The sequence below is a fragment of the Leptonychotes weddellii genome, chromosome 2, assembly GCF_054177405.1.
Source record: "Leptonychotes weddellii isolate Sample4059 chromosome 2, ASM5417740v2, whole genome shotgun sequence".
Taxonomy (NCBI): domain Eukaryota; kingdom Metazoa; phylum Chordata; class Mammalia; order Carnivora; family Phocidae; genus Leptonychotes; species Leptonychotes weddellii.
The window spans coordinates 151,594,539-151,617,190 of record NC_138370.1 but is presented as its reverse complement, the minus strand read 5'-3'; the positions used below and the strand labels follow the sequence as shown (position 1 = coordinate 151,617,190).

The 22,652-nt window shown below is 36.7% G+C and overlaps 1 protein-coding gene across 4 annotated transcripts in view; it reads right to left on the bottom strand.

The window, feature by feature from the left end:
* Positions 1 to 22,652, bottom strand: part of ARAP2 (ArfGAP with RhoGAP domain, ankyrin repeat and PH domain 2) — a 185,681-nt gene that overhangs the window by 117,967 nt on the left and 45,062 nt on the right. For all 4 annotated transcript variants that reach the window (XM_081812499.1, XM_081812502.1, XM_081812500.1 and 1 more), the window contains 2 exons: positions 16,812 to 16,932; positions 8,384 to 8,562 (listed from right to left, as the gene is read on the bottom strand). In XM_081812499.1, the coding sequence (XP_081668625.1) occupies positions 8,384 to 8,562; positions 16,812 to 16,932 (300 nt within the window). The remainder of the gene's footprint in view (positions 1 to 8,383; positions 8,563 to 16,811; positions 16,933 to 22,652) is intronic.

Sequence of the window (22,652 nt, the reverse complement as noted above, 5' to 3'; positions counted from 1 at the left end):
GTTCTCCATAATGGGAGACCTGACAAGAGCCGGATATGCACTATTACCTTCTATGCCAAGTTATAGTCTCTGATGAGCACCTGGCTTGCAGGTACTGTGTGTTAGGAAGGGCAGAGATACCTACTCAATCCATCAGACTAGCAAATGGCAAGAGTAACAGTGTTTTATGGATACTGATGAGCCTTATCCAGGCTCTGACCTGAACTGGTGGCCCCTCATTTCTACAAGCAAGTTGTGAAATGTCTACATATAAAGCTGCAATTTCTGTGAAAAAATAAGTGAGGGTGGGCTCTAGACCCCAAATTTCTTTCGAACAAGGCAAAAATGATTTTTTTTAGCCTGGAAGAAAACTGTAACCCATTTATCAGTTGCTGGCCATGGCCATATGGTTTTGAGTAATTAGAGTATCTACTGAATTCATTGGCACAAATGGACTGTAAAATGTACAGCAGAGTAACAAAATAAATGTCCATGCTCTTGAGAGCTTTTAAATATGAAACAACTGTGTTTCTTATTAAAAATATTTGTGGTGACATTAAGCCAATTTTTCAGACTGCATTTAGAATATACTAAGAATGTATCTAATTCCTCAATGCTCCCTCCGACCCTGAGATTCTTATCCCCTGAAGTGGAAAGCAGAGTTTAAGAATCTCCAGTTAAAAAGCAAAACTACAACCCTGTGATTCTCATATGCAGCCAATGTTGAGAAAAACTGAATCAGACAGCAGAACCAGCTGTAGAATCTAGACAGGATGAGTCTGCAATACTTAAATATCAGGATATCAACAGTTGCTTCTGCCTTCTGTAGAGCACAAGAAAAGGCATGCAGTGATTATACAAAAATCATTTGAAATCATTAAGACCTCTAGTAGACTTTCCAAAGGAAGTGAAACTTGACCAGATCATTGACAAAACCCAGACCAGCTTGATCAGGTACACCTCTCTGGCTTCAGTTCACTCATTTGCAGGATGGAGAGAACAGTACTACCGACACTTCTTCAGGGTGGGGAGGATTAAATCAACCCATTAAATATGCTTAGAAGAACACCAGGCAGGCAATGAGTGCTACATAGACCTAGTTAGCAACTGTTATCATTCTTCTTAGTTTCTACCTCTTGGACTTGAAACCAAGTGAACATATTATCTATGAAAAAGTTAATTACAAGAAAACACATATTTAAGATAACTAGCAAGCATATATAAATTTTTAAAAATGGGGTGGAAAAAAACAAAAAAAATAAAAAATAAAAATGGGGTGGAAGGCGAATGTTAAAAAATAAATTACCCTTTAACTACAATCTGATTGTAATAGTCTCATTTTGAAAAATAGGCACAAGTCAGGGACAAGCCACACTTTTCGACACTTAAAATGCTATAAGCTGGGTAGAAAAAAACAAGGGCATGAAGATACAGCGGGTAGAATATTACTATAGAAAGCAAAAAGCTAAAAACAGATTCTGAACAATATCTTACATTTAATTTGCTATCACAGAATGTGGGATCTCAGAAAGCATGAATCCCTCCATCAGCACTACTGTACAACAATGGTACTGCTTGGCGAACAGATCTGGACAACCTGCGAAGGTGGTCGTCACCACGTCGGGAGTCAGACCTGGGGGAGAATCCTGGCTAAGCCATTTACTGGCTCTCCGACTACTACCAAGTTACTTACTTTATCTAGACCTCAACTTCCTCCTTTATAAAAACACAGTAATATCTACCTTCTACAGCACGGTTGTAAAAATTGAGTGCCACATAAATGAAGGGTCTAATAGAAACAGACAATTCTTTCATTTATGAGTTCTAAACCCAGAATTTGTCTTCAATAAAAGTATCTCCATTTTATTTATAAGGACTGAAAGTATTCACACCAATGATTCTATAGTATATACTCGGTTTAGAATGAATGGTAAATATTTACCAAGATGCTGAAATGGGTTATTTGTATGAATTTGTAACAACAGAACCTGGTTAAAACTACATTTTGAAACTACATGGCGGAAGAGCAAAATAAAAGTTTGATTCCTAACCGGGAAATTTAAAGAAGGGTTTGTTAACCCCAAATTTGCTGAAATCTCAAACCTATTTTTGGAAATACTGGATGCCAGGTTTCCACGCCAGAAATTTAAGAACTTGGTGCTTAAACATTTGTTGAAAACAGATGTGGCATTGTATGACATTGGCACCACATTTCCGGGGAAACACCAGATGCAGAGTTTGGCCAGATACAGAACCCAGAGAATCTGAGGCCACCACCTACATCCTGCTGCTTCTTTCTTTGCTACTCAACCCACAGCCCTATGAGGTCTATTTAAATTCTATTAGAGTTTCATTCCCGTGCCAGACACCGGGAACATTATGGAGGGGGAACGAGGGGGAACGAGTCTCTTGTTATACCCTGATTTGAAAATGTTTAATCAAGTAAATTTATATAGTTAAATCCTCAATGCCACAATTATCATTAAATGGATACACAGACCCACCAAGCAAGACATCTGGTTGTAACAAATTCACTAATACTAACATGATCCTGAAAAAAACTTATCACAAAAAAAGATAAAAAAAAAATAAATGGGGGAGGCTGGCTGTCGGAACAACCTAACAAATGGAAACCAAAGCCAATTATCTTAAATGTGCCTCACATCCGTTTGCAGAAATTTCATTCAAATAGCAAAACCATGTATGTAACACTACATATACTTCAGTGTACATTCAGATTTTATTATTTCATTTGAAATTTTAAATACTGGGTTATATACTACATCCACATCATCAAGGCAAATAAATTTATAAAATAATTATTTGCCAGAATACAGAAAATCTATAAGCTTTGAAATAAAAAGCAGTTTAATTATAATAAAATTTCTACACAATAAAAATTAACTGAAGAATGAAAAGTAAGCGATAGCTCAGAAAAGCAGTTACAGAAAATGACCTGATGATTAATTATCTTTATTATATGAAGAGCTTAAAGAAATTGTCAGGAAAGACAATAAAACCCCAATAAATAAAAGGAAAAAGAAAATCAAGAGACAATTCACAGAAAAGAGAGTAACTTAAAAACAAATTTAAAAACAAAAAACGGTAAGCTCTATAGACAAGAAAAACAGCTGTAAATGACCGCTCATTCAACAAGCTTCATCCTGCAAAATGTTTACTGAGTGTCAGCTACGGGCCTGAAACTCCTGAAGACCTAACAGTGAATAAACTATCACACCATTAATTTGAGAATATAAAATTACAACACGTTTAAGGTTAAAATCAAGCTGGTACCTAGTTCATGTAGCTAACAGCATTTAAAATGTAAACAATTCTTTAGGAAAAGGTCATAAAAGTTCATGCCAAAAAAAAAATAATAATAATAATAATAATAATCAGAAAGGAAGAAAAGGCTACATACAGAAAGCCACCAGAAGTCCACTTATTTATCACAATGTGCGATACCCACAGTGGAAGGTGAGACCCTAAACAGAAGGCATCTTTTGGTCACTGCTATACCCCTAGAGCCTAGAGCAGTGCCCAGAAATGGGAAGGTGTCCAATAAAAATCCATTTTGTAAAATGGATGAATACAGAAACACAGGGAATTGTATGTAGTATAAGCTGTATAAACCGAAACACAACTCATTTTAAACAACTTCAAGTAACACTGGAGAAAAACTATCATAATTATACTGCAGGCATGTAAAACATAAGAGAACAATATTTGTAAAAATTAAACACTGCGTTTGTGAGATGGTGTTAAATAAAGGGATGGCGTGTAATTTATGTGATAACAGCACCACAGTGTTTTGCAACTGAGTAATTAGGTAGAGAATTTGTGTCTGCTTCTACATTGCCAAACTCCTTTCTAACAAATGTTTCTACATATCTCTTCATAGTTCTTTTCAACTTTTTACAACCTATTGGGCAAGGGCAGGGGGAGGGGACATGATATTCCCTAAGGCGTTTCTCCTACTCAGTAGAGAACTACTGCAAATTTCAGTTCCTATAATCTACTAATGAATGAAAGGGAAAGACAGAGATGAAAGAAAAAAATGAATCTTTGAACCAAGCAATTGGGAAAACAAAAAGTCCATGTTAATTCCATAGAGTTCAGACCTGTCAGTGAAGTGTCCATAAGGAGATGCAGATTGGCATCCCCCCAGCTATCATCATACCATTTCTCTTAAAAAAGAAGGAATTTCAAAAACAAGCAAAGGCAATAATTATGATAGCCTGTTCTAACAGCTATTTTAACTTAGTTACTGATTCAGTAGAAGGGACAGATTTAGAAAAAGGTGAAAGAATTACTGAAAATATATTTGTAGGGATGCTTGACACAGAATCTTAAGGACACTTTCTGGAAGTAGAGAAAAAGCTCTGGAAAAGATTAACAATAATCCACAAAATTAGAGTACACTTCCAGACAGACAGAGTTGAAGGAATGTATGAGAAATAACAGTTTCAAACTGTTTTCCAAACATTGTCCCCTTTATGCTGAGTTTGCAAATGGAATCTAATGTTTGCACTAGATCATACTCTGGCAATAAAAGTCTACGTTAAGAAAAAGGGATTAAATGATACTGTAGAATTCAATTTAATTTAAAAATTGAGATCTTAGCGCAAAAAAAAAAAAAAAAACCAGTAGCTATAGTTCAGAACTATGCACAATTAGTAACAGTTCTTCAAAATTTCAAAATGTATTACTACTAATCATGATTATCTTAACTTTGCACTTAAATGTTGGCACATTTAAAAATGTTCAATGAGGGAAAAGATCACTTCCAAATGAAAGTTAATCACAAAAAGAGGTATGATAGTCCCAAGTTGCAGGATGATGAATTCAATGCTGTTGAAGGCTATTTTTACACATTTTCCAACTCCATAAACATCTTGCTGTCTTTACCTAGATGCTTATCATTTTTTAAAGAAAAAAAAATACCCTTAGAGCAGTGTTTCACTGTATGTAGTTTCTGATACATGTGGAGGCCTTATATAAATGTGGATTCCAACATTCTATCCCCAGAAATTCCAAGTCCGCAGTCTGAAACGAGCCCAGATATCTGGAATTTTAACATGCAATTTACATAATGGCCTTAGGAATAGTAAGCCATCTCTCTTCTTTACATGATGCCATTTAAACCTAAAGACATTAACTTAATTACCTGAGCCAATTAGTAGCAGAGAAAGAATGAAAACCCGGAACTGCTAGCTCTGTCCAATCGTCTTTGCTCTAAATGAATGTTGGAGCTTCCTTTTAAGTAACTCTTCAATATATGCTACCTTTCCACCTTTATCCATTACTTGTTTCCTCTCCCTGGAGTGACCTCCAAAGTAAATTTGTAAAACTATGCATCAACAGAAGCAAGAAGAATGAATATAATTCATATTTAGGGTAGTGTAGGTCAATTTTCCTTATTTTTTATTCTATTCACACTACAAATTATGTGGGCAATAAATTCACTATTTTTTTTTTTAATTTTTAAAACTGAAAATAGTTTAGCTTTGATGCATGGAACTCAATTAGATCCAACGCAAATTTAGATACAGAAGTTCAAAGCTAACACCTCTTACTTTTTTTATTTTTTTACTATAGAAGTATGATTGGTATGTTATATTAGCTTCAGGGATAACACCTCTTACATTTTTATAAGTAATTTTTTTTCCATATTTAAAAAAAGCACAAAATTACCTAATGTGTTGTATATATAAAACGTTTAGAAGTAGCACTGAATGATTACCTTTTAGTGCTTTTATTAAATGCAAGCTTAAAGCCCCCTGCATTCAGGAGAAAGACTCCCCATTTAGCACATCACCCAAGTTCTTCACACAATCTGCTCAACCATGTGAAAAACCAATAGGCAACTTTCCTCTAGAGAGAAAGGCATACACCAGGATGTAAACACAGATAAAACTGGAATGATAAGTTAGGGCCTAAACATAGAAGGCCTTCCTTAATTTAACCATCCAGTCCTGAGCCAACTAGTTTTTTAAGACTTGACTCAAGATCAAGTCCCTTAAGACCCAGCTCCATATAAAATGATAAAAAATTTTTAAAAATAACACATACACAAGCAACAGTATGTACTTCTTAAGGGTATATATAAAGGCATGTTAATGCATAGAAAAGGACCTGAAATATACATGCACTGAAAGTAGGTTTATGTCTCAAAAGATGAGGAGGGGTCCAGCATTAATGCTTTAACTTTTAAGGAGAATGTATTCATTACTTGTGTATGTGGAAGTGTTTCTAATCCCCAGACTTCATTAGTTGCCCTTTTTTGCACTTTTCTACAACTCCTGCATAAGCCTAATAAAGCACTGGGTTCGTCATCCATCACAAACAATGGTCTTGTCAGACTTTTCTTCCTGGAAGACAGGACTTGAGTCCTAAGCAAGCGCACCCACTTGCAGAATGCCTCACCTGGTAGAATGTGTATTACTCAATACACACTTATACTCTGAACCTCCTAAGCAGCTAAGTTATTCAAGGAAAGAAGCTTAGGCTATTTCTAAAAGGTCACAGGCCAGAAATTTTCAACATACACTTTAAAAAGAAAGTTTGGTATAGTTGCTAAGATGCTACACTTAGAGTCATAAAGTTCTGGTTTTGTTATGTATGACTATCTACAATCCTTACACAATCTTCATTTTCCTCATCTATAAAACATGGAGGAGAAGATCTTCCTCCTACATTTGTGGGCAAGATTAAAAGGAAATGTTTATAAATTAATTAGCACAATACCTGGTACTCACCAGATGATAGTCATTCTTATGCTTTTTATGTTCAATTACTAATATTAAAGCAATAATTTCATACAGTTTCTTTCTAATCAGAGAATGTTAATAAAACTTTAAAAAAACATCTATTTTGGGAAAATAACATAAACTCAGACAATCTAGCTAACGGAAGCGATGAAACTAATAATGTGAAGTCCATCAAATCCGTGCAAGTAAAAAATGAATACCTCAATTAATCTGGCAGAGTAACTTACATACCAATAAATGCAAATTATGCATTTTTAAACTCCATTCCAATGAGAAAAGTTTTAATCATCTCACTTCAGACTGAAAATGTTCATTCAGTTCATACACATTATAAGCTTTACATCACTACTATTCTTGAGGAATATGTTAACTATCCAAGTTATTAATATGCCAACAATGCTCAATGATGCCTTCCACAGTTAACTGGCTAAGAAATCTTATCCAAAAAATATAATCAATAAGATCACACTGAAGTTCAGAAGATGTTTTAAAGATCTATAGTTAATATTTTTGAAACTAATGTTTGTTTTGAGTTGACATCTGTATTTGTTATGAAAACAGTCAGCATTTATATCCCAGCCTATCATAATTCATTATATGTCATTAATGAGTTCATCTTAGATCAGATATCCAAAGCACACCATGCAATTCCACAAATTACTAAGCATCTAGTATATTCTAGGCTAAAGGATTAAGAATTCATTCCCCAAAAGGGGTATTTTCTTATACATATTGAAAGCCAGATATGCTAGGGGCACCTGGGTGGCTCAGTCAGCTCAGGTCATGATCTCAGGGTCCTGGGATCGAGCCCCACATCTAGCTCCCTGCTCAGTGGGGAATCTGCTTCTCCCTCTCCCTCTGCCCCTCTCCCTGCTTGTGTGTGTGCATGCATGCGCGTGCTTTCTCTCTCTCAAATAAATAAAATCTTTAAAAAATATATAAAATAAAATAAAAATCAGATATGTTAGAGAAAGGGAAGTCTACAGAATCAAATAAAGTTAACAGAATTTGTTAGAACTTTAATACCAGTCTCCTCAAAACACTGAACTTCTCTACTAAGTCTTTCTAATATTAACCAAATTCAGTAAGTCAACAACTCAAGTCTACTTCATTTATATGTGGTGCATGTGTATGTATGTGCATATATGAACCACTTGCCTATAGTGAATTATTTCCTCTGCAAGCAACATATCTACTTAAAAAAAAAAAAAATGCTGGAAACTCAAGAAAACATGTTACCTGTGCCTACTCTTATAATTTTCTATTACAAAAGAAACACAACAGGTGCAGAACTGTGCCTATTTCATCAATAGCTGTAATGGTTAATTGGTTGATTGTTACCTCATATAGTGTTATAACACTACAGCTAAAGAATACCCTTCAAAAATTATTTTCAAGATTTTATTTTCCCAGTCCCTTAAAAAGGTGATGTCTAGCTTCAAATTTGATGTAGATTACTTTCCTGTCACTGAGGAACTGAGAAAATTCAACAAAACAACTCTTTCTTTGTTACATTTGGTGCAGTACTCAAGGCAAAAGCAAGGCGCTATAAGTAAAAACAATAAGTCTAAAAAAGCCACAGTTGTTAATGTAATCAAGGCACCGCAATTTGCAATTACTGTAACAGAGCTCACCTGTTCATTTTTGCAAAGCCACACACTGTTTCCACTTAACACAGTAAAAATTTTGGCTTTATACCCTCTCAGTTCAAGATATCCACATTTCTCAGGTGCAGCAGCTGCTTGAGACTGCAAGGCAGGGGATTGTGATTTCAGTGCATTTAATAGTATGCTGATCCAGTCATTTCTCTCCTCTGAAAATGAAGACAGGAGAAAATACATACATCCATACTCATATAAATTATACAGGCACAGAAACATGGGCAAAGGATCTATTTTCCCTGTAACACATAATTTACAGATTCATTCCCACAACCACAATCTAAATGCTACTACAGTGAGAGCCCTATGGCCCAATTCTGTAAGAGAAAAGAAATAACACTACCCAGGTGTTCTGTAATCAATACTACTGGCCCCACCTCGGAGCTTATTAGAATGCAAAATCTCAGGCCCCACTCAGGACCTGATGAATCAGAATCTTCAGTTTAAGAAGATCCCCAGGTGATTTGAATCCATGTTAATATTTAAGAAGCACTCTTATAGATTATTCATGAGATTGGATTTTCTCTTTTAATAGAAGTAATACTGACACGAGTTAACAGATTTTATCTGGCAATTAAGTTGCTCAAAGGCCCAGAAAATCTTACTTCTGTTACTTAGAGCCTACTCTACTTAAGAGTATGCTGACTTGATATTCACTCATCCTTCCATTCTCACTACAGTAACAATAGCATCTCATTTGGTAAATTAAAATTTGGTTTTCTCCCTCCACAAAAGCTAAGTGACCTTCAACTATGTATAACACACTGTGTTACAGACACAGGACTCTGATATAGTCCCCAAACAGCAATCAAAGTTGTAAGTCAAGTTATATATGAACATAGAACACAGAATACTATAAATGTCATACAAATGATATCAAATAAAATATGAGTCAGTTCAATGGAAGTAAGTCATTTGCTGAAGGTCATACAGCAAGTTAATATTAAAATTAGGAGAATCAAATGTTTTAACTCAGACAACTGTTCTCAGCACTATGAAAAGAAGTATTTGCACTAGGTCTTGGAATGAGCAGCATTTGAAAAGACAAAACTGGAGTTTGGTGAAGGAAGAGCAGAACTTTATGACTCTAAGCAGAGAAAAACACAAGAACAAAGGCAGAAAGAACCAACATCTGCTCAGAGACTAACTTATAGATAAGCATATTGATAATTTTGAACTCAAGAGGAAATAGGAAATATGGATAGAGCTTCTGCAGTACCTGTATGGAATTTTGCCTCCAAACTTTTTTACAGAGGGAAGAAAAAAACAAAAACAAAAACAAAAACTCAGGATTCTTAGCAAGGAAATGACATGATTAGTATGATGATAGGTAGACCAAACTGAAAGCCTGGGGAGGATCAGGACTAAGGCAAGAGAGGCTTGAAGTACAATGAAAATGGAAACAAAAGCATATCTGAAGAGTCAAGACCTTAAGTGACGGAAAAAACAGCTGAAGTTTTAAATATGTTTGACAGGTATTCACAAAAAAATATAAATTATCAGAATAAAAGTTAGCTTAGTACAATGACTTGAGCAAAGAAGGTGGAAGATTCCATTTTATTAACAGAACCACCTCAGGTTTTCAGTGCCCTAGCATGAGCATCCAGGTGGACAGCAATGCGTGAATGAAGGTAACCTACACAAAAGAAGATCCATGGAAGTAGATAAATGTTTAATGTGAAAGGAGAAGAAATGGGACAAATCCTAAGGTACAACTCTATCTATGAGGCAAGAAAATGGGCTGGCAAAAAACAAAGAAGTGATTATCAAGGCAAAAGGAACAAAACAAAACAGGCTGAATTCCAGGTAGGAAAAATTATCAAGAAGGAAGAAGAAGGAAAGAATAAGCAGAGCTCAAGCTTGGAAAACTGGGGTAGTATCTCAGATCTAAGGTGTGGAAAGAATTACTCCATTATGGATTCAAAATCTCTAGATCTTGGTCTAGGTCTCCAGATTAGACTTGCTCCCATTCAAACATGAACCCTAAGTTATTTTATAATGAGCCATAATTTTTAAATTATCTTTATTTTTCCCTCACTCTCCAAACTACTAAACACATTTGTCTTTAATGACCAAGGCCAAAGTATTTATTTAAACTCATTCAACAATGCTTTAGGACAATTACATAGTCCCCAGGTAATAGTTCCCATGGATCAGGAAGAAATATTTACCCAACTTCCCCAGCATCATTAGAAACTAAAACACATGAAAATGTCTCCATTTTATATCTACACGAACAGATCCAGACTGCACTAGGATAATTTATATTTTCAGGAACAACAACAAACCTTCCATTGGTTATTACTTGTGATCATTAGTTTCACACAAGATACTCCTGCCAAGTAAACAACACAATGTTTTTTGTTTGTTTATATTAATCTACATAAATCATGTAGTTTGAAATGTAGGTCATGTTTTATTGAAAAGAAACCCAACTTAGTTTTTTTTAATTTTCTTTCAATTTTCATTGACATATAATCAACAGTGTTCTATTAGTTCCATGTGTACAATATGCTTCAAAACTTCCATATGTTACTCAGCGCTCATCAAGGTAAGTGTACTTTTAATCCCCTTTACCTATTTCACCCATCCCCTCCCCCACCTCCCTTCTGGCAACCACCAGTTAGTTCTCTATATTTAAGAGCCTGTTTTTCTTTCTCTTTTCTTTCTTTTTTCATTTTGTTTTGTCTCTTAAATTCCACATGAGTGAAATCACATGCTATTTGTCCTTCTCTGACTTGTTTCACTTTGTAGGTCATAACTTTATAAATTAGGCCAAAGTGTTTGTGGCTTCTACCTTGCTCTCAGCATATATCTCAGTTTCTCAGGAAAATAATTTGAAACTGGCAATTGCATCTGTTGGACTTAAACATATGATGGCTGCATCTAAACAAATGGTTCTCTTACAGCCTAGAAGTATTGTCTAGCTCCTGAGGGCCTCATTTACTAATAGGAAGTAAACAGTCATGAATAAGTATGAGAATTAATAGTAACATTCAGTTTATTCTTAATTAACCATGCCAATGCAGATAATCAGTGATACAGATCATTCAAACACAATAAAATAGATTACAAGCATCACTGATATTTGGCTATGCAACGTGTGTGTCCTTAGACACAGGGAATATGCTTTGGTAAGTCACAATATTCCAAATCAAATACTGATCTTCCCTTAGGCTAAGTGTCTTGGGCAAAGCTAGTTATTATACTAGCTTCTGCCTGCTCTTCACACCAAGGTGCTTTTATTCTTTCCAATAACAAACGTTTACTGTCTGTCTTGATCTTAGCACTGTGCTAAGCACTATTCCTTAGAGAACTGCCCTGACCTAGATATAGCTTTGCTCAAAGTAGAGCATTCCAGATTGGAAAAAGGGAAAAAAAAAAAAGCGGGGGGGGGGGAGGGATTAGAGAAAACAAAATCACCACTTTCTTATAATTATGCTAGAATATAAATAAAATAGCAATTCCCTCAAACCAGTTCTTGAGGTTTTCAGGAATGTATGCCAACTACTGTAAGAATCAAAAAAGTGAAAAAACAAACAAACAAAAACCAAAAAGAGACAATATTGTCTGACCACTAGATTTAGCAGTAGGCATATTCATTAGTAACATAAAGGACTGATTATCCTAGGGATTACTACATAAGGGCTGTGTAAAAGATTAGTAACAGAATCTAACAAAGTCTAGATGGACCTTTACTTTTGATATGCTAATATAATTGAACTAAAGATTCCTCAACATAACCCATGATCAATTTCAGAGAAGGAAGTATTTGCACACCATGACTGTTCATGAAATCAAGAGCCATTCATTTGTACAAATATTAACTGAGTGCCTACTGGGCTTCAAGACCTATTCTGAATACCAGGAATGGAAGCATGAACAAGACAGACCACAGCCTTAATCTCCTGAAGTTTGCCCTCTTGTGAAAGGAGGAAGGCAATAAAACATAGATATATAATGTATTACACAGTGACAAGTGCAATGGGACAAAGTAAAGCAAGGGATGAGGGACACAGGAAGTGCTACCTTATACTTGATACTAGAAAAAGCCTCAGAAAGAAGGCAATGGTCAAGCAAAAGTGATGGAAGTGATAGAGCAAGTCAGGAGGATGGCTGCAGGAAGAGCACTCTCAGATGAAGAAAGCAAGTGTCAGTGCCCTGGGGTTGACATGGGGGTTTGACATGTTCAAGAACAAGAGAAGAGCTGAAATGTAGTGAGCGAGGGAGAGCACGGGAGGAGACAAGGACAAAGAGACCAGAGCCAGATCACATAGCGGCTCTTGGACGTAAGTATTTTACTCTCAGGGAGATGGAAAGACAGCACAGCATCTGAAGTGGACTGACGTGATCAGACTTCCTTGATGCATGATCGCTGACAGCTGTATAGAAAACAGGACTATAAGTCAATCAAAGGAGTTTATTACAATAACCCAGAGAGAGGTGGTGGCTTGCATTAGACTAGTAATGACAGTGGTGTCAGAATCGATCAGAATCCAGATATATTTCCAAAGTCAAAAATGATCAGATGTGCTGATGGACTGGATGTGCGATATGAGAGGAAAAAGATTCAAGAATGACTCCACAGTTTGTGACCCATTACAACAGTCGGCCAATTTATACAACGGAGAACTTTTAATTCCCCTGGCTTTCCCTCCACCTAGTAAATGTTCCATTTACAATGTTCTAAAACATTAAATATTTTGGGCACCTGGGTGGCTCAGTGGGTTAAGCGTCCAACTCTCGATTTTGGCTCGGGTCTCAGGGTCGTGAGATTGAGCCCTGTGTCAGGCTCCACGCTCAGCGCCGAGTCTGCTTAAGATTCTCTCTCTCCCCCTTTGCCCCCCTCCCCACTGTACTCTCTTTCTCCCTCAAAACAAAACAAAAAACAACACTATTTCAAGACAGGCAAGTCTGCTTGCCCACAATAACTAAGGGAAATTTATGGGTTTCTTACCAAGTGTTCCTTAAAACAAACAAACAAACAAGCTTGGCATCATCGCTGCCATTGGAGGGCTGTAAGATGCTGTCTGGAAACAGAGTTGAGTGGAAAAACACCTGCCTGCCTCCCAGGGATCCAGGACCAGCTGAGATAGACAGGAACATGAGACTGCAGCTGAAACCCAGCACTGAAAATGGCCCAGGAACACAAATGACCACTCAGAATTCTTAAGCCCTTTCCTCACTGTAAGAACTGCGAATTCAAAACATCACCTGCTTTTTGAAGTCATGCATCTGCGTGTGTGACCACAGCTGCCAGGGGAATACAGACTGGAGAGACCATTAGCTGTTATGACCCTATGATCAGCTCCAGTGGTTCTGCTTCAGGACAAAGGAATCCCACTAAATTTTTTATTTGAGGAAGAGTATTTTTAAAATGTTATTATTTCAACATAATTCACTTTCAACTAAGAGCATAACAATACTTCACTAGGAAACCTGGGGAAATTGAAGCCTTTGAAAAGTTGTGGGGAAAAGACGCCAAATGACAATCCTGTCTTAGCAATGCCAATGGGCAATGCAACAGTTTGGCAACAGGGACCCTGCCTTCAGAGGAGACAAAGGATAGGCCATTCAGAACCTTCTCACCAAAAAGGGAGAATTCATTTCTGCTAGGATGTCAACTCATTTCCCCTTTGTGTTCTAAACTTTTGTCTTGCTTCTTGGTTAGACTGAAGTAAAGTTTCTTTTGGCTTAAAAGTTAAGTCAAATAGTTCATAAGCCACTATGATTGATTTCTTAGTTCCCCCAAAGTAAAAAATAATCAACCATCTGTATACATGGGAGGAGGAAAAAACAATAAAACATACTTAGTATCTTGTTGAAGGTGCCATACTAAATATATAGACACACATATACTATTTATACACACACACATCTCTACATTTACCTATCTTTAAAAACGTTAGTTACGACATTAAAATGACTTTGTTTTTAAAAAAAAGATCTTATTTATTTATTCATGAGAGAGAGAAGGGGGGGGCAGAGGGAGAGGGAGAAGCAGACTCCCCGCTGAGCCGGGAGCCAGACGTGGGACTCGATCCCAGGACCCAGGGATCACAACCTGAGCCAAAGGCAGACGCTTAACCAACTGAGCCACCCAGGCGCCCTAAAAATGACTTTCAGTAAAACCACTCAGTAAAATTACTCAGTAATTCCATGTGGATAGTCTCAGTTTTTATTGAAGCAGTATTTTCATGTTTTAAAACTTAAAGACCTAAGACTTATTTTACAAATAATAACTTACACCAAAGTTTTAATGAAATTCTTATGCTGTTTCTATCATAATTATGTGATACATGAACTATGAACCATATATGAACTATGTATCACAGCATGTAACTTTTAAACATGTGGGTTGATATATTCTACTTTAATGTGTCTGTTTACCTTTTAACTACAGTAAGTAAATATGGCTAAACAGATTTTCACACAGGTGGGAAGTTTTATTTAGTGTGTCTATCTTAAAATGCAAGCTATGCGGCATATGTGAAATTCATTTTGAGAAGCCAAGGGGAAAGTGATAAGCACCTCAAAGAAACAGGCAATCACCTTCTAGGCAGAGGAAACCAAAGCATAAGGAAAGATCCTCACGTTATCCAGTCCAAAGGAGAATACCTTGGGCCTTCCTGGTCACACTCAACGCTGCCACTAAGGCACAAAAACAGCCACAGACAATATGCAACAATATGCAAACGAATGACGGTGACTGTGATGGAACAAGACTTTGTTTACAAAAATAAGCAGTGGCCAGATTTAGGCGACGGGCCATGGTTTGCCAACCCCGACTCGGGGCTATAGACCTCAACGACTTTTTAAATAGCAACTTAAGAAGCACTGTTTCCCCTACATATGTGCAATATTTACACAGGTATGTCTCACAATACGATACTTACTAGAAGCAATGCACTTTAATATTTCTTATTCTATTTCATGTTTTTTCTGTTTTGGGGGATTTGTTTTAGTACCATCAGAAACCACTAAGTTGATTTCACAAATGCATAGCGATGCACAGTTTGAAAAAAGCTGCCCCAGTGTGGACAGCAACTGGAACTTAGGCATTTACTGATTATGCCAAGGAATACTGAAAGCTTTCTATGAATAGGTAGGATTTATTGAATGTTTTCTATGTGCCTTGCACTGGTCTATGTTCTAGGAATCTATCAGTATAAAAAAGACAAATATTGCCCCATAAGATCTAATATTGTTGTAGTTTATAAAAGGGTAAAATGGGTTCTGTGTAAAATGGGATTGTTCTTTTTATAAAATGGGATAATTGTAACACCTACATCCCTCACAAGACTATTGTGAATAATGAAGCACAGATCATTGCATATATCAAGAATTTAGTAAGTTCTCTAAATCACCATTACTCAAATAATTAAGTACCAAGAAGTATTTTCAAAACCAAGTTATAATCTATACTAAAATAAAAGCTTTAAAAAATAAGTTAAAATTATAATTCTTTAATTAATGAGGATGGCCTTACCTATATTATTTAAAAGTAGTAAGGAATATAGTAATAACGTATTGATAGTCAATCAAAGTATGCAACAGAAAACTCTTAGCTCTCCTGGATCTCCCTCCTTACCACCCCTCAAAGTCAGAAAAGATCTAAAGATTTAGGGGCGCCAGGGTGGCTCAGTCGGTTAAGTGGCTGCCTTCGGCTCAGGTCATGATCCTGGGGTCCTGGGATCGAGCCCCACGTCCAGCTCCCTGCTCCACGGGGAGCCTGCTTTTCACTCTCCCTCTGCCTGCCACTCTGCCTACTTGTGCTCTTTATCTGTCAAATAAATAAATAAAACCTTAAAAAAAAAAAAAAGATCTAAAGATTTAGTCTCTATCCATAAACTGCATGCCATCTAATTTTCACCATCAAGTGACCTACAGCAGAGGAAGAAGGTAAAAAGAATTGAAAAAGTATAAAAGATGCTCCAAAATCTGGACTAGAATGATTATTGAGCCTATGTCTTCAGTTGAACCTGGCATAAGTTAACTTCCCTAGAACCAATCTTTTAATAGTGAGAAAAATTGTTTTTGCATATTAAATAACTACTTTGCATTATGAAACAACAGCTAAAAGGTGGACTCCAAAGGAGCAGAGATTTTTGGGGTTTTTTTGTGTTTTTTTTTTTTTTTTACTGCTATATATCCAGAATTTAGAAGAATTCTTGGCACTTAGTAGATTCTAAGTATTTGCTGCATGCAAGAATAATGAACAAACAGCAAATGACTTGCCAACTTGTTTATGGTATTCAAAATAATATAAAATGTAAATTTCTTAAAAGTAACATATTTTAAGATCTCTTGACGTTTGTAGCTTCACTAGTTTATCAGTCTTCTGATTGGTCAGATATTAATGTCTATGAGTGTTTTTACAGGGATAAAGAAATAATCTTACCTTCTTTTTCTACTCTAAAAACAAAAGTTCTTTGTGTTGTAACAACTTCAAATTTGTTGTCTCCTTGAACCCGTACCGTAGATATAGCAGAAAGGGGAATTATTCCTTTTGAATACTTTTCCTGTATTGGTTAGAGAAAAAGATACACAAACAAGACTGATTAAAATGAAATTCTTGTGACCTTACCAGAAAAAGAATGGTACAATATTTACAAATATTTACAAGCATATTGTGCTTCTTTCATAATTTTAATCTACATTTTTAAAATGACATACAAATAGTATATATCCTCAGACACACTTAACACTCCAGAAAAATGGTCCTTTCACATGAGATGTCTTTTCAATTTTCTCCTCTTCTGGAATTTAAAATTAAAAGGCAAAGTATCAAATACAAACAATTGCACTTAGACCAGCAATGCAGAGTTCCCAAAACCAACTGTATGTTTTTTAAAACTATCTGGTCAAAATGATTTTATGGTGTTTGCAGGCATCTGCTGGCCATGATGGGTACTGTAACTAAACTACTTCAAAACTACTGCTACTGCATGTTGTGAACAAGAGTACATATCAAAACCAGACTGTTGCATTATATCAATTAAACATATTACCCAGTGATTCTAATAATTATCTTAATATCACAACTGCCTCACTTTACCTTTAATTCCCAACAAAAAATGAAAGAAAAAGACAAAAGAATGAAAAAAGATGGATTTGGCTGTTTGCAACTGACATATACCTAATACAATTTTGGCTGTTCGTGACTGGCACATGCATTTTACCATTTTGCTCAAGAAGGTCATTCTGAAGACTCTTGGTAGCTTTCTCAGTCTTCGTTTTTCTGGATCCACCAAAACCATTTGGCATAAGGACCACCTGACAATTTCAGCTATTTACTAAGGGTGAAATATTTACTGGGCCTTGTGTTGGAAAGAAAATTCAAATAGTATTTATACATTCAAGGAGCCTCAAAATGAAAAACAAGCTAATGTAATGACAGAAAAGTTTAAAACGTAGTCCAAACCATGGAACGTATGAGTACAAAGATGGGAACTCCCAACTTCTGCTTAAAAGAGGTCAGATGTTTTCACAGACGTAATGACATTAGAGCCTGACCTGAAGAAAGCTTGAGTTTAACCACACAGATAACTGGTTGGGAGGCTATCCTGGCTGGAAAGCTTTAATAATAATAAAGGCAAAGTAGAGAAATAAGAGCATCCACAGTGTAGAGTCCAAAGAGGTAAAACTGGAAACATACACCAAGGACACATTATGGAAGGTCTTAAATATCAGAAGAGTCTGGATACATCTTTACAGGGTTTCTTCTACTATTTCCTTCCACAGAATGATTCACGGAACCCTCATTTTTTAGCAGATCCCAAGTATCTGAAGCAACTGGTTTAAATGTATTAAACCATTCCATGCAGAGAACAAATGTCAAGGTCATATTCCTCCTAGTGGTAAATTCCTGCCATGCATATCAGATAGGTAAGGGACAGTCACGGTCAGCAGCACGGTGCTTTACTGGGAGGTTATCCTCTGCCCGCTGAGAAGATATACTATGCTATCATGGCATTCCCTCTTAGTTCTTTGACAGTTTCTTCTCTTCCAATGCCTCTGCTCCAATCCCCTATCCCTGACTACATGTATGCATCAAAATCCTATGCATTCTTCAACACCATTTTAACTACCAACGCCACAAAGGCTTTCCCACATCCCCTCACACAGCCGACACTGAACACGGTTTTTGAACTGTAACTGAAGAAGATGAGTGGGCAACCTCACAGAAAAACAAGGATGTCAAGAAGTAGGAAATTTCAAGGTAACTTTTCTTCTCCTTGTTTTCTACTTTTTTTGTTTCATCTTCTCTAAGAAAATCCATTCCTGCTATTTCAACTGCCAATTTTATGAGGAAAATTCTAAAATCTGTCCCTTCCTTATCCATTTTGGTCAACTCCAACCTCATATTTCAAGTTGCACGTAACTGCAATGGTGCATATAACTGTCCCATAAGCACCTCAAACTTTAAATTATCTCCTGAAAACATAACCTCCCCCCCTTTATATCTATTCATTAAAATACTACTCTTCTAGTCAGTCTTAAGTAGTCATTCATTTGTGTGGCTCATTTGCACCCACGTAACTTGGGACTCTCCCTACAGTGACTATGTCAACTTCCTCCCTGGCACTCTCTGATCCTCTCCAGTCACATGAGCCTTCTTTGAGGTTCCACGAACATACCATGTTTCTCCCCAAACTAGTGCCTTTGCTTACTCTGTTCTTCAAGGAATGTTGTCCACATCCAGCTTCACATGGTTCCTGCCTCTCCATCCTTCATATTTCAGCATAAGTATATGCTCCAGAAGAAAGGTTTTCTGACCAGCCTCTTCTCATAGGCCCCCATCCTCACCTAGGCAGATGACCCTAATTTAAGCTAATAACCACCTGCATTTTTCCTTTATAGCAGTTACTAACTATAACTTAAACGGTGATTTTTGTATTTACTGTGTGATCATTTGACTAAGACGGTCTCCCCAAATAGACGGTGGGTCATACATCTATTTTCCTCAGACCTTACACATAATCGGCATTGCAGAAGCTCAATTAATGAATTCTACGTCCAATCAATCACAACCAAATCAAGCTCTGACAACTCATTTTTGGTATTTTTTCTAAATTCATTTTTTAATACCTGCACTGGCCTACACAGCCTACACCCAGATAATTACTGCCCGATTTACTGCACACTCCCTTGATCTGCCTCCCTACTTTCAGCTCCTCCTCCTTCTAACCTTTCTTGCATATGATTGTTCAAATGTCATAGCTGGAAAAAAAAAGAAAAGGTTCATAGACGGCGATTAAAAAAATGGATCTTGAAGTTTGCACAGAATTTTGATGGATGGCAATGGCTCAGAAGGTTCAGATGGAAGAGCAAAAACATGGAGATGAAAATACAGGAAAAAGACATGTTCGCATTCCCCACAGTGTGTACCCAGATACCGCTGAAAAAAGTCATGCAAAGAATTACATGACTGACTGGCTTAAAGGAAACCCAATAAATGCAGCGGGGTATGATGGCAATGCTAGGCACTACTAGACCGCTAAGTGCTCCAGGAATGAGAAAAGTGGGAAAATGTCTCCCTAGTGTCAGGCAACCTCAGACGTGGGAAGGAGCATAGTACCTTTGGGGACAGTGCAAGGGCCTCTGGCTGTAAGTCAACAGTGGCTGAGATCAGACTGAAAAATCCAGAATGTCCACAAACATTTACACTTCTTCTCTTAGATGATCCATGCTCAAATCTTAATTTGCTTAAGAATTACAAGAGCTTATAAAACTAGATCTCTAGTGAGATAATTAACCATTTGTAGAATAAAAATGTTACCATTAACACATTTTTCAGTATAAAAAAAATCAAGCAACACTGTAGGAAAAGAAATCAGAATTTTAAATAGGAGATTTCCCCACCTCTAGATCTGCTTAAAGAGATTAAAAAACAATTCCTTAAAAAAAGGAACCCACCCACATGCCTATAATAATAATATCCTATTTAACAGGTAAATACTCCAAAATAGAAAAATAAATAAATTCCCCCAGGAGTGATCAAAATGTACTTAACAAGCTAACTATCATGTCACTTTAACCTCAGGAAGTTATAGTTTCTCAAATGGTTCATTTGTAATCTATTATGAGATCCCAAGAAATCTTGTAATTCTTAACACTAGAGTTGCCTTTATATTTCTCTTCAAACAACACACGATAAAGACAAGATAGAGGGGCAAAAAAAAAAAAGACAACAGGCTCAGAATGATTGTGTTTCTCGGAGTGTAAAATTTTCCTTAAGGACAGAAATTTTAAAGCATCCCTGAGCCTGTAACACACAGATATCTAGGTCAAGTTTGTCATTTATCTACTACCACTTTCAGACAATGAAATGACCACAGGGAAATTCTGCCCACAGCCGAGTGAGAAGGGGGGTGAGTGAGATTTCTTGGCAGGTGACAAGATATCAAGGCTGGTGGGATGATGCCATTTTCAGTAATACAATGAAAAAGTTCTTGCAGAGACGTGATAGAGCAGCACTGAGAAAAGTGAGGGAAAACTAGGGAAACACAGAGCTCTGCCCAGCCATACACTCCTCAGATGCACCTTTAAACACTGGAAGGCGGGAGGACTCAGCGCACATGACAGATGACACTGTCGCTATGGCCACACCCAGGCCTTCCGCACACTGGCCCTGAAATGCCCTCTTCCCAGCCCTCCAATCCATCCTTGAGCAAGGTGGGTCACAACAGAAACTGTGTCTCCTTTTAGGAAACACCCATCCCAACATTTTTATTTTTTTTGCCAAGATGAAACCAACCATCTGGATAGTAAAGGGACGAAATGCCACAGAAACAGTAATTCAAATTTTGAAAACAATGTTAAGCAAAAGAATTTGTAACCATTCATTTTAACATGAACTCTGTATCACAATTTCAAACCAAGGCTGTGTCATTTTTGTTGCAGGAATACCGAACAACATGGCAGGCACTCATCTCACTGCTGGACATGGATACCAGAAATTCTCTCTCCCACATGGGGATAATACCACCACCAGCAGAGCCTCATGGCACGGAAGTCTTACTCTTGAATAGTATTCACCCTCATTTCAATCAAACCAGAGAAGGGCACAGCTGCTGAAAAAAAACTAGGGGTCAGATTCCAGCAGATACAGAGACCACATTGTACCCACCGCTGGAATGGAAACTGTCTCAACATGCAAATGCACAAGCAAACTAAAAACAGTAGCAAAGGCAGAAAATCAGCTTTTAAAAAATACTCATCCCACCATCTTGCAAACCTCGAAGAGGTGTGTTTAAACTTATTTGATGCTTTATCTGGATGACTACAAGGTGAAACCAAGTAATACTTCTCCAAACTTTCTAATGTTCTTAGTATTGTAGCATTTGCCCAGTAGCACTGAAGAATCAATATATGAAAGGGAGTTTCTATTCAAGCCACAAATATCACAATAGGAAGTAACATTCTCCAAATAATGTTAGAGTATAAGCTATAAATAAGAAAATGTGCTTAAATGTTAAATGAGTCTAGCAAGAGAATGTTTGTATTTCAGACTGTATGATTACCTGATTTTAATTAACTAAAAATACTATATATTTATTAGTTCCAACTTTTCATTAAGGAAAATTCTCAAACACAGAGAAGTAGAATGATTATGACGACCGACATCCATATATCCTCCAACCAGATTTGACAACTGTTAACATCTTCAGTTTTTATTTTACCTATGTGTGTGCGCAAATATATTTATAAATATAAATATACACGTAAGTAACATCTGAAAAACACTGGCAGATAGGACACTTCAAATATTCCAGCCTACATCTCCTAAGAATAAAGACATTCTCATACCTAATGAAGACATGATCAAAATAGTATCATGTTGTTAAGATTCACTTGCCTAAAAACAAAATTGTGACCATTTTCTCATCAAGATGTTCAATGAGCTCTAGCTCCAAAGAACTTTTCAGCTTCATCTCTTCAAGTCTCCTTCATATATTCTCTTTTTAAATTTTATTTTATTATGTTATGTTAATCACTATACATTGCATCATTAGTCTTTGATGTAGTGTTCCATGATTCATTGTTTGCGTATAACATCCAGTGCTCCATTCAATACGTGCCCTCTTTAATACCCATCACCAGGCTAACCCATCCCCCCACCCCCCTCCCCTCTAGAACCCTCAGTTTGTTTCTCAGAGTCCATAGTCTCTCATGGTTCATCTCCCCCTCCGATTTCCTCCCCCTTCATTTTTCCTTTCCTACTATCTTTTTTTTTTTT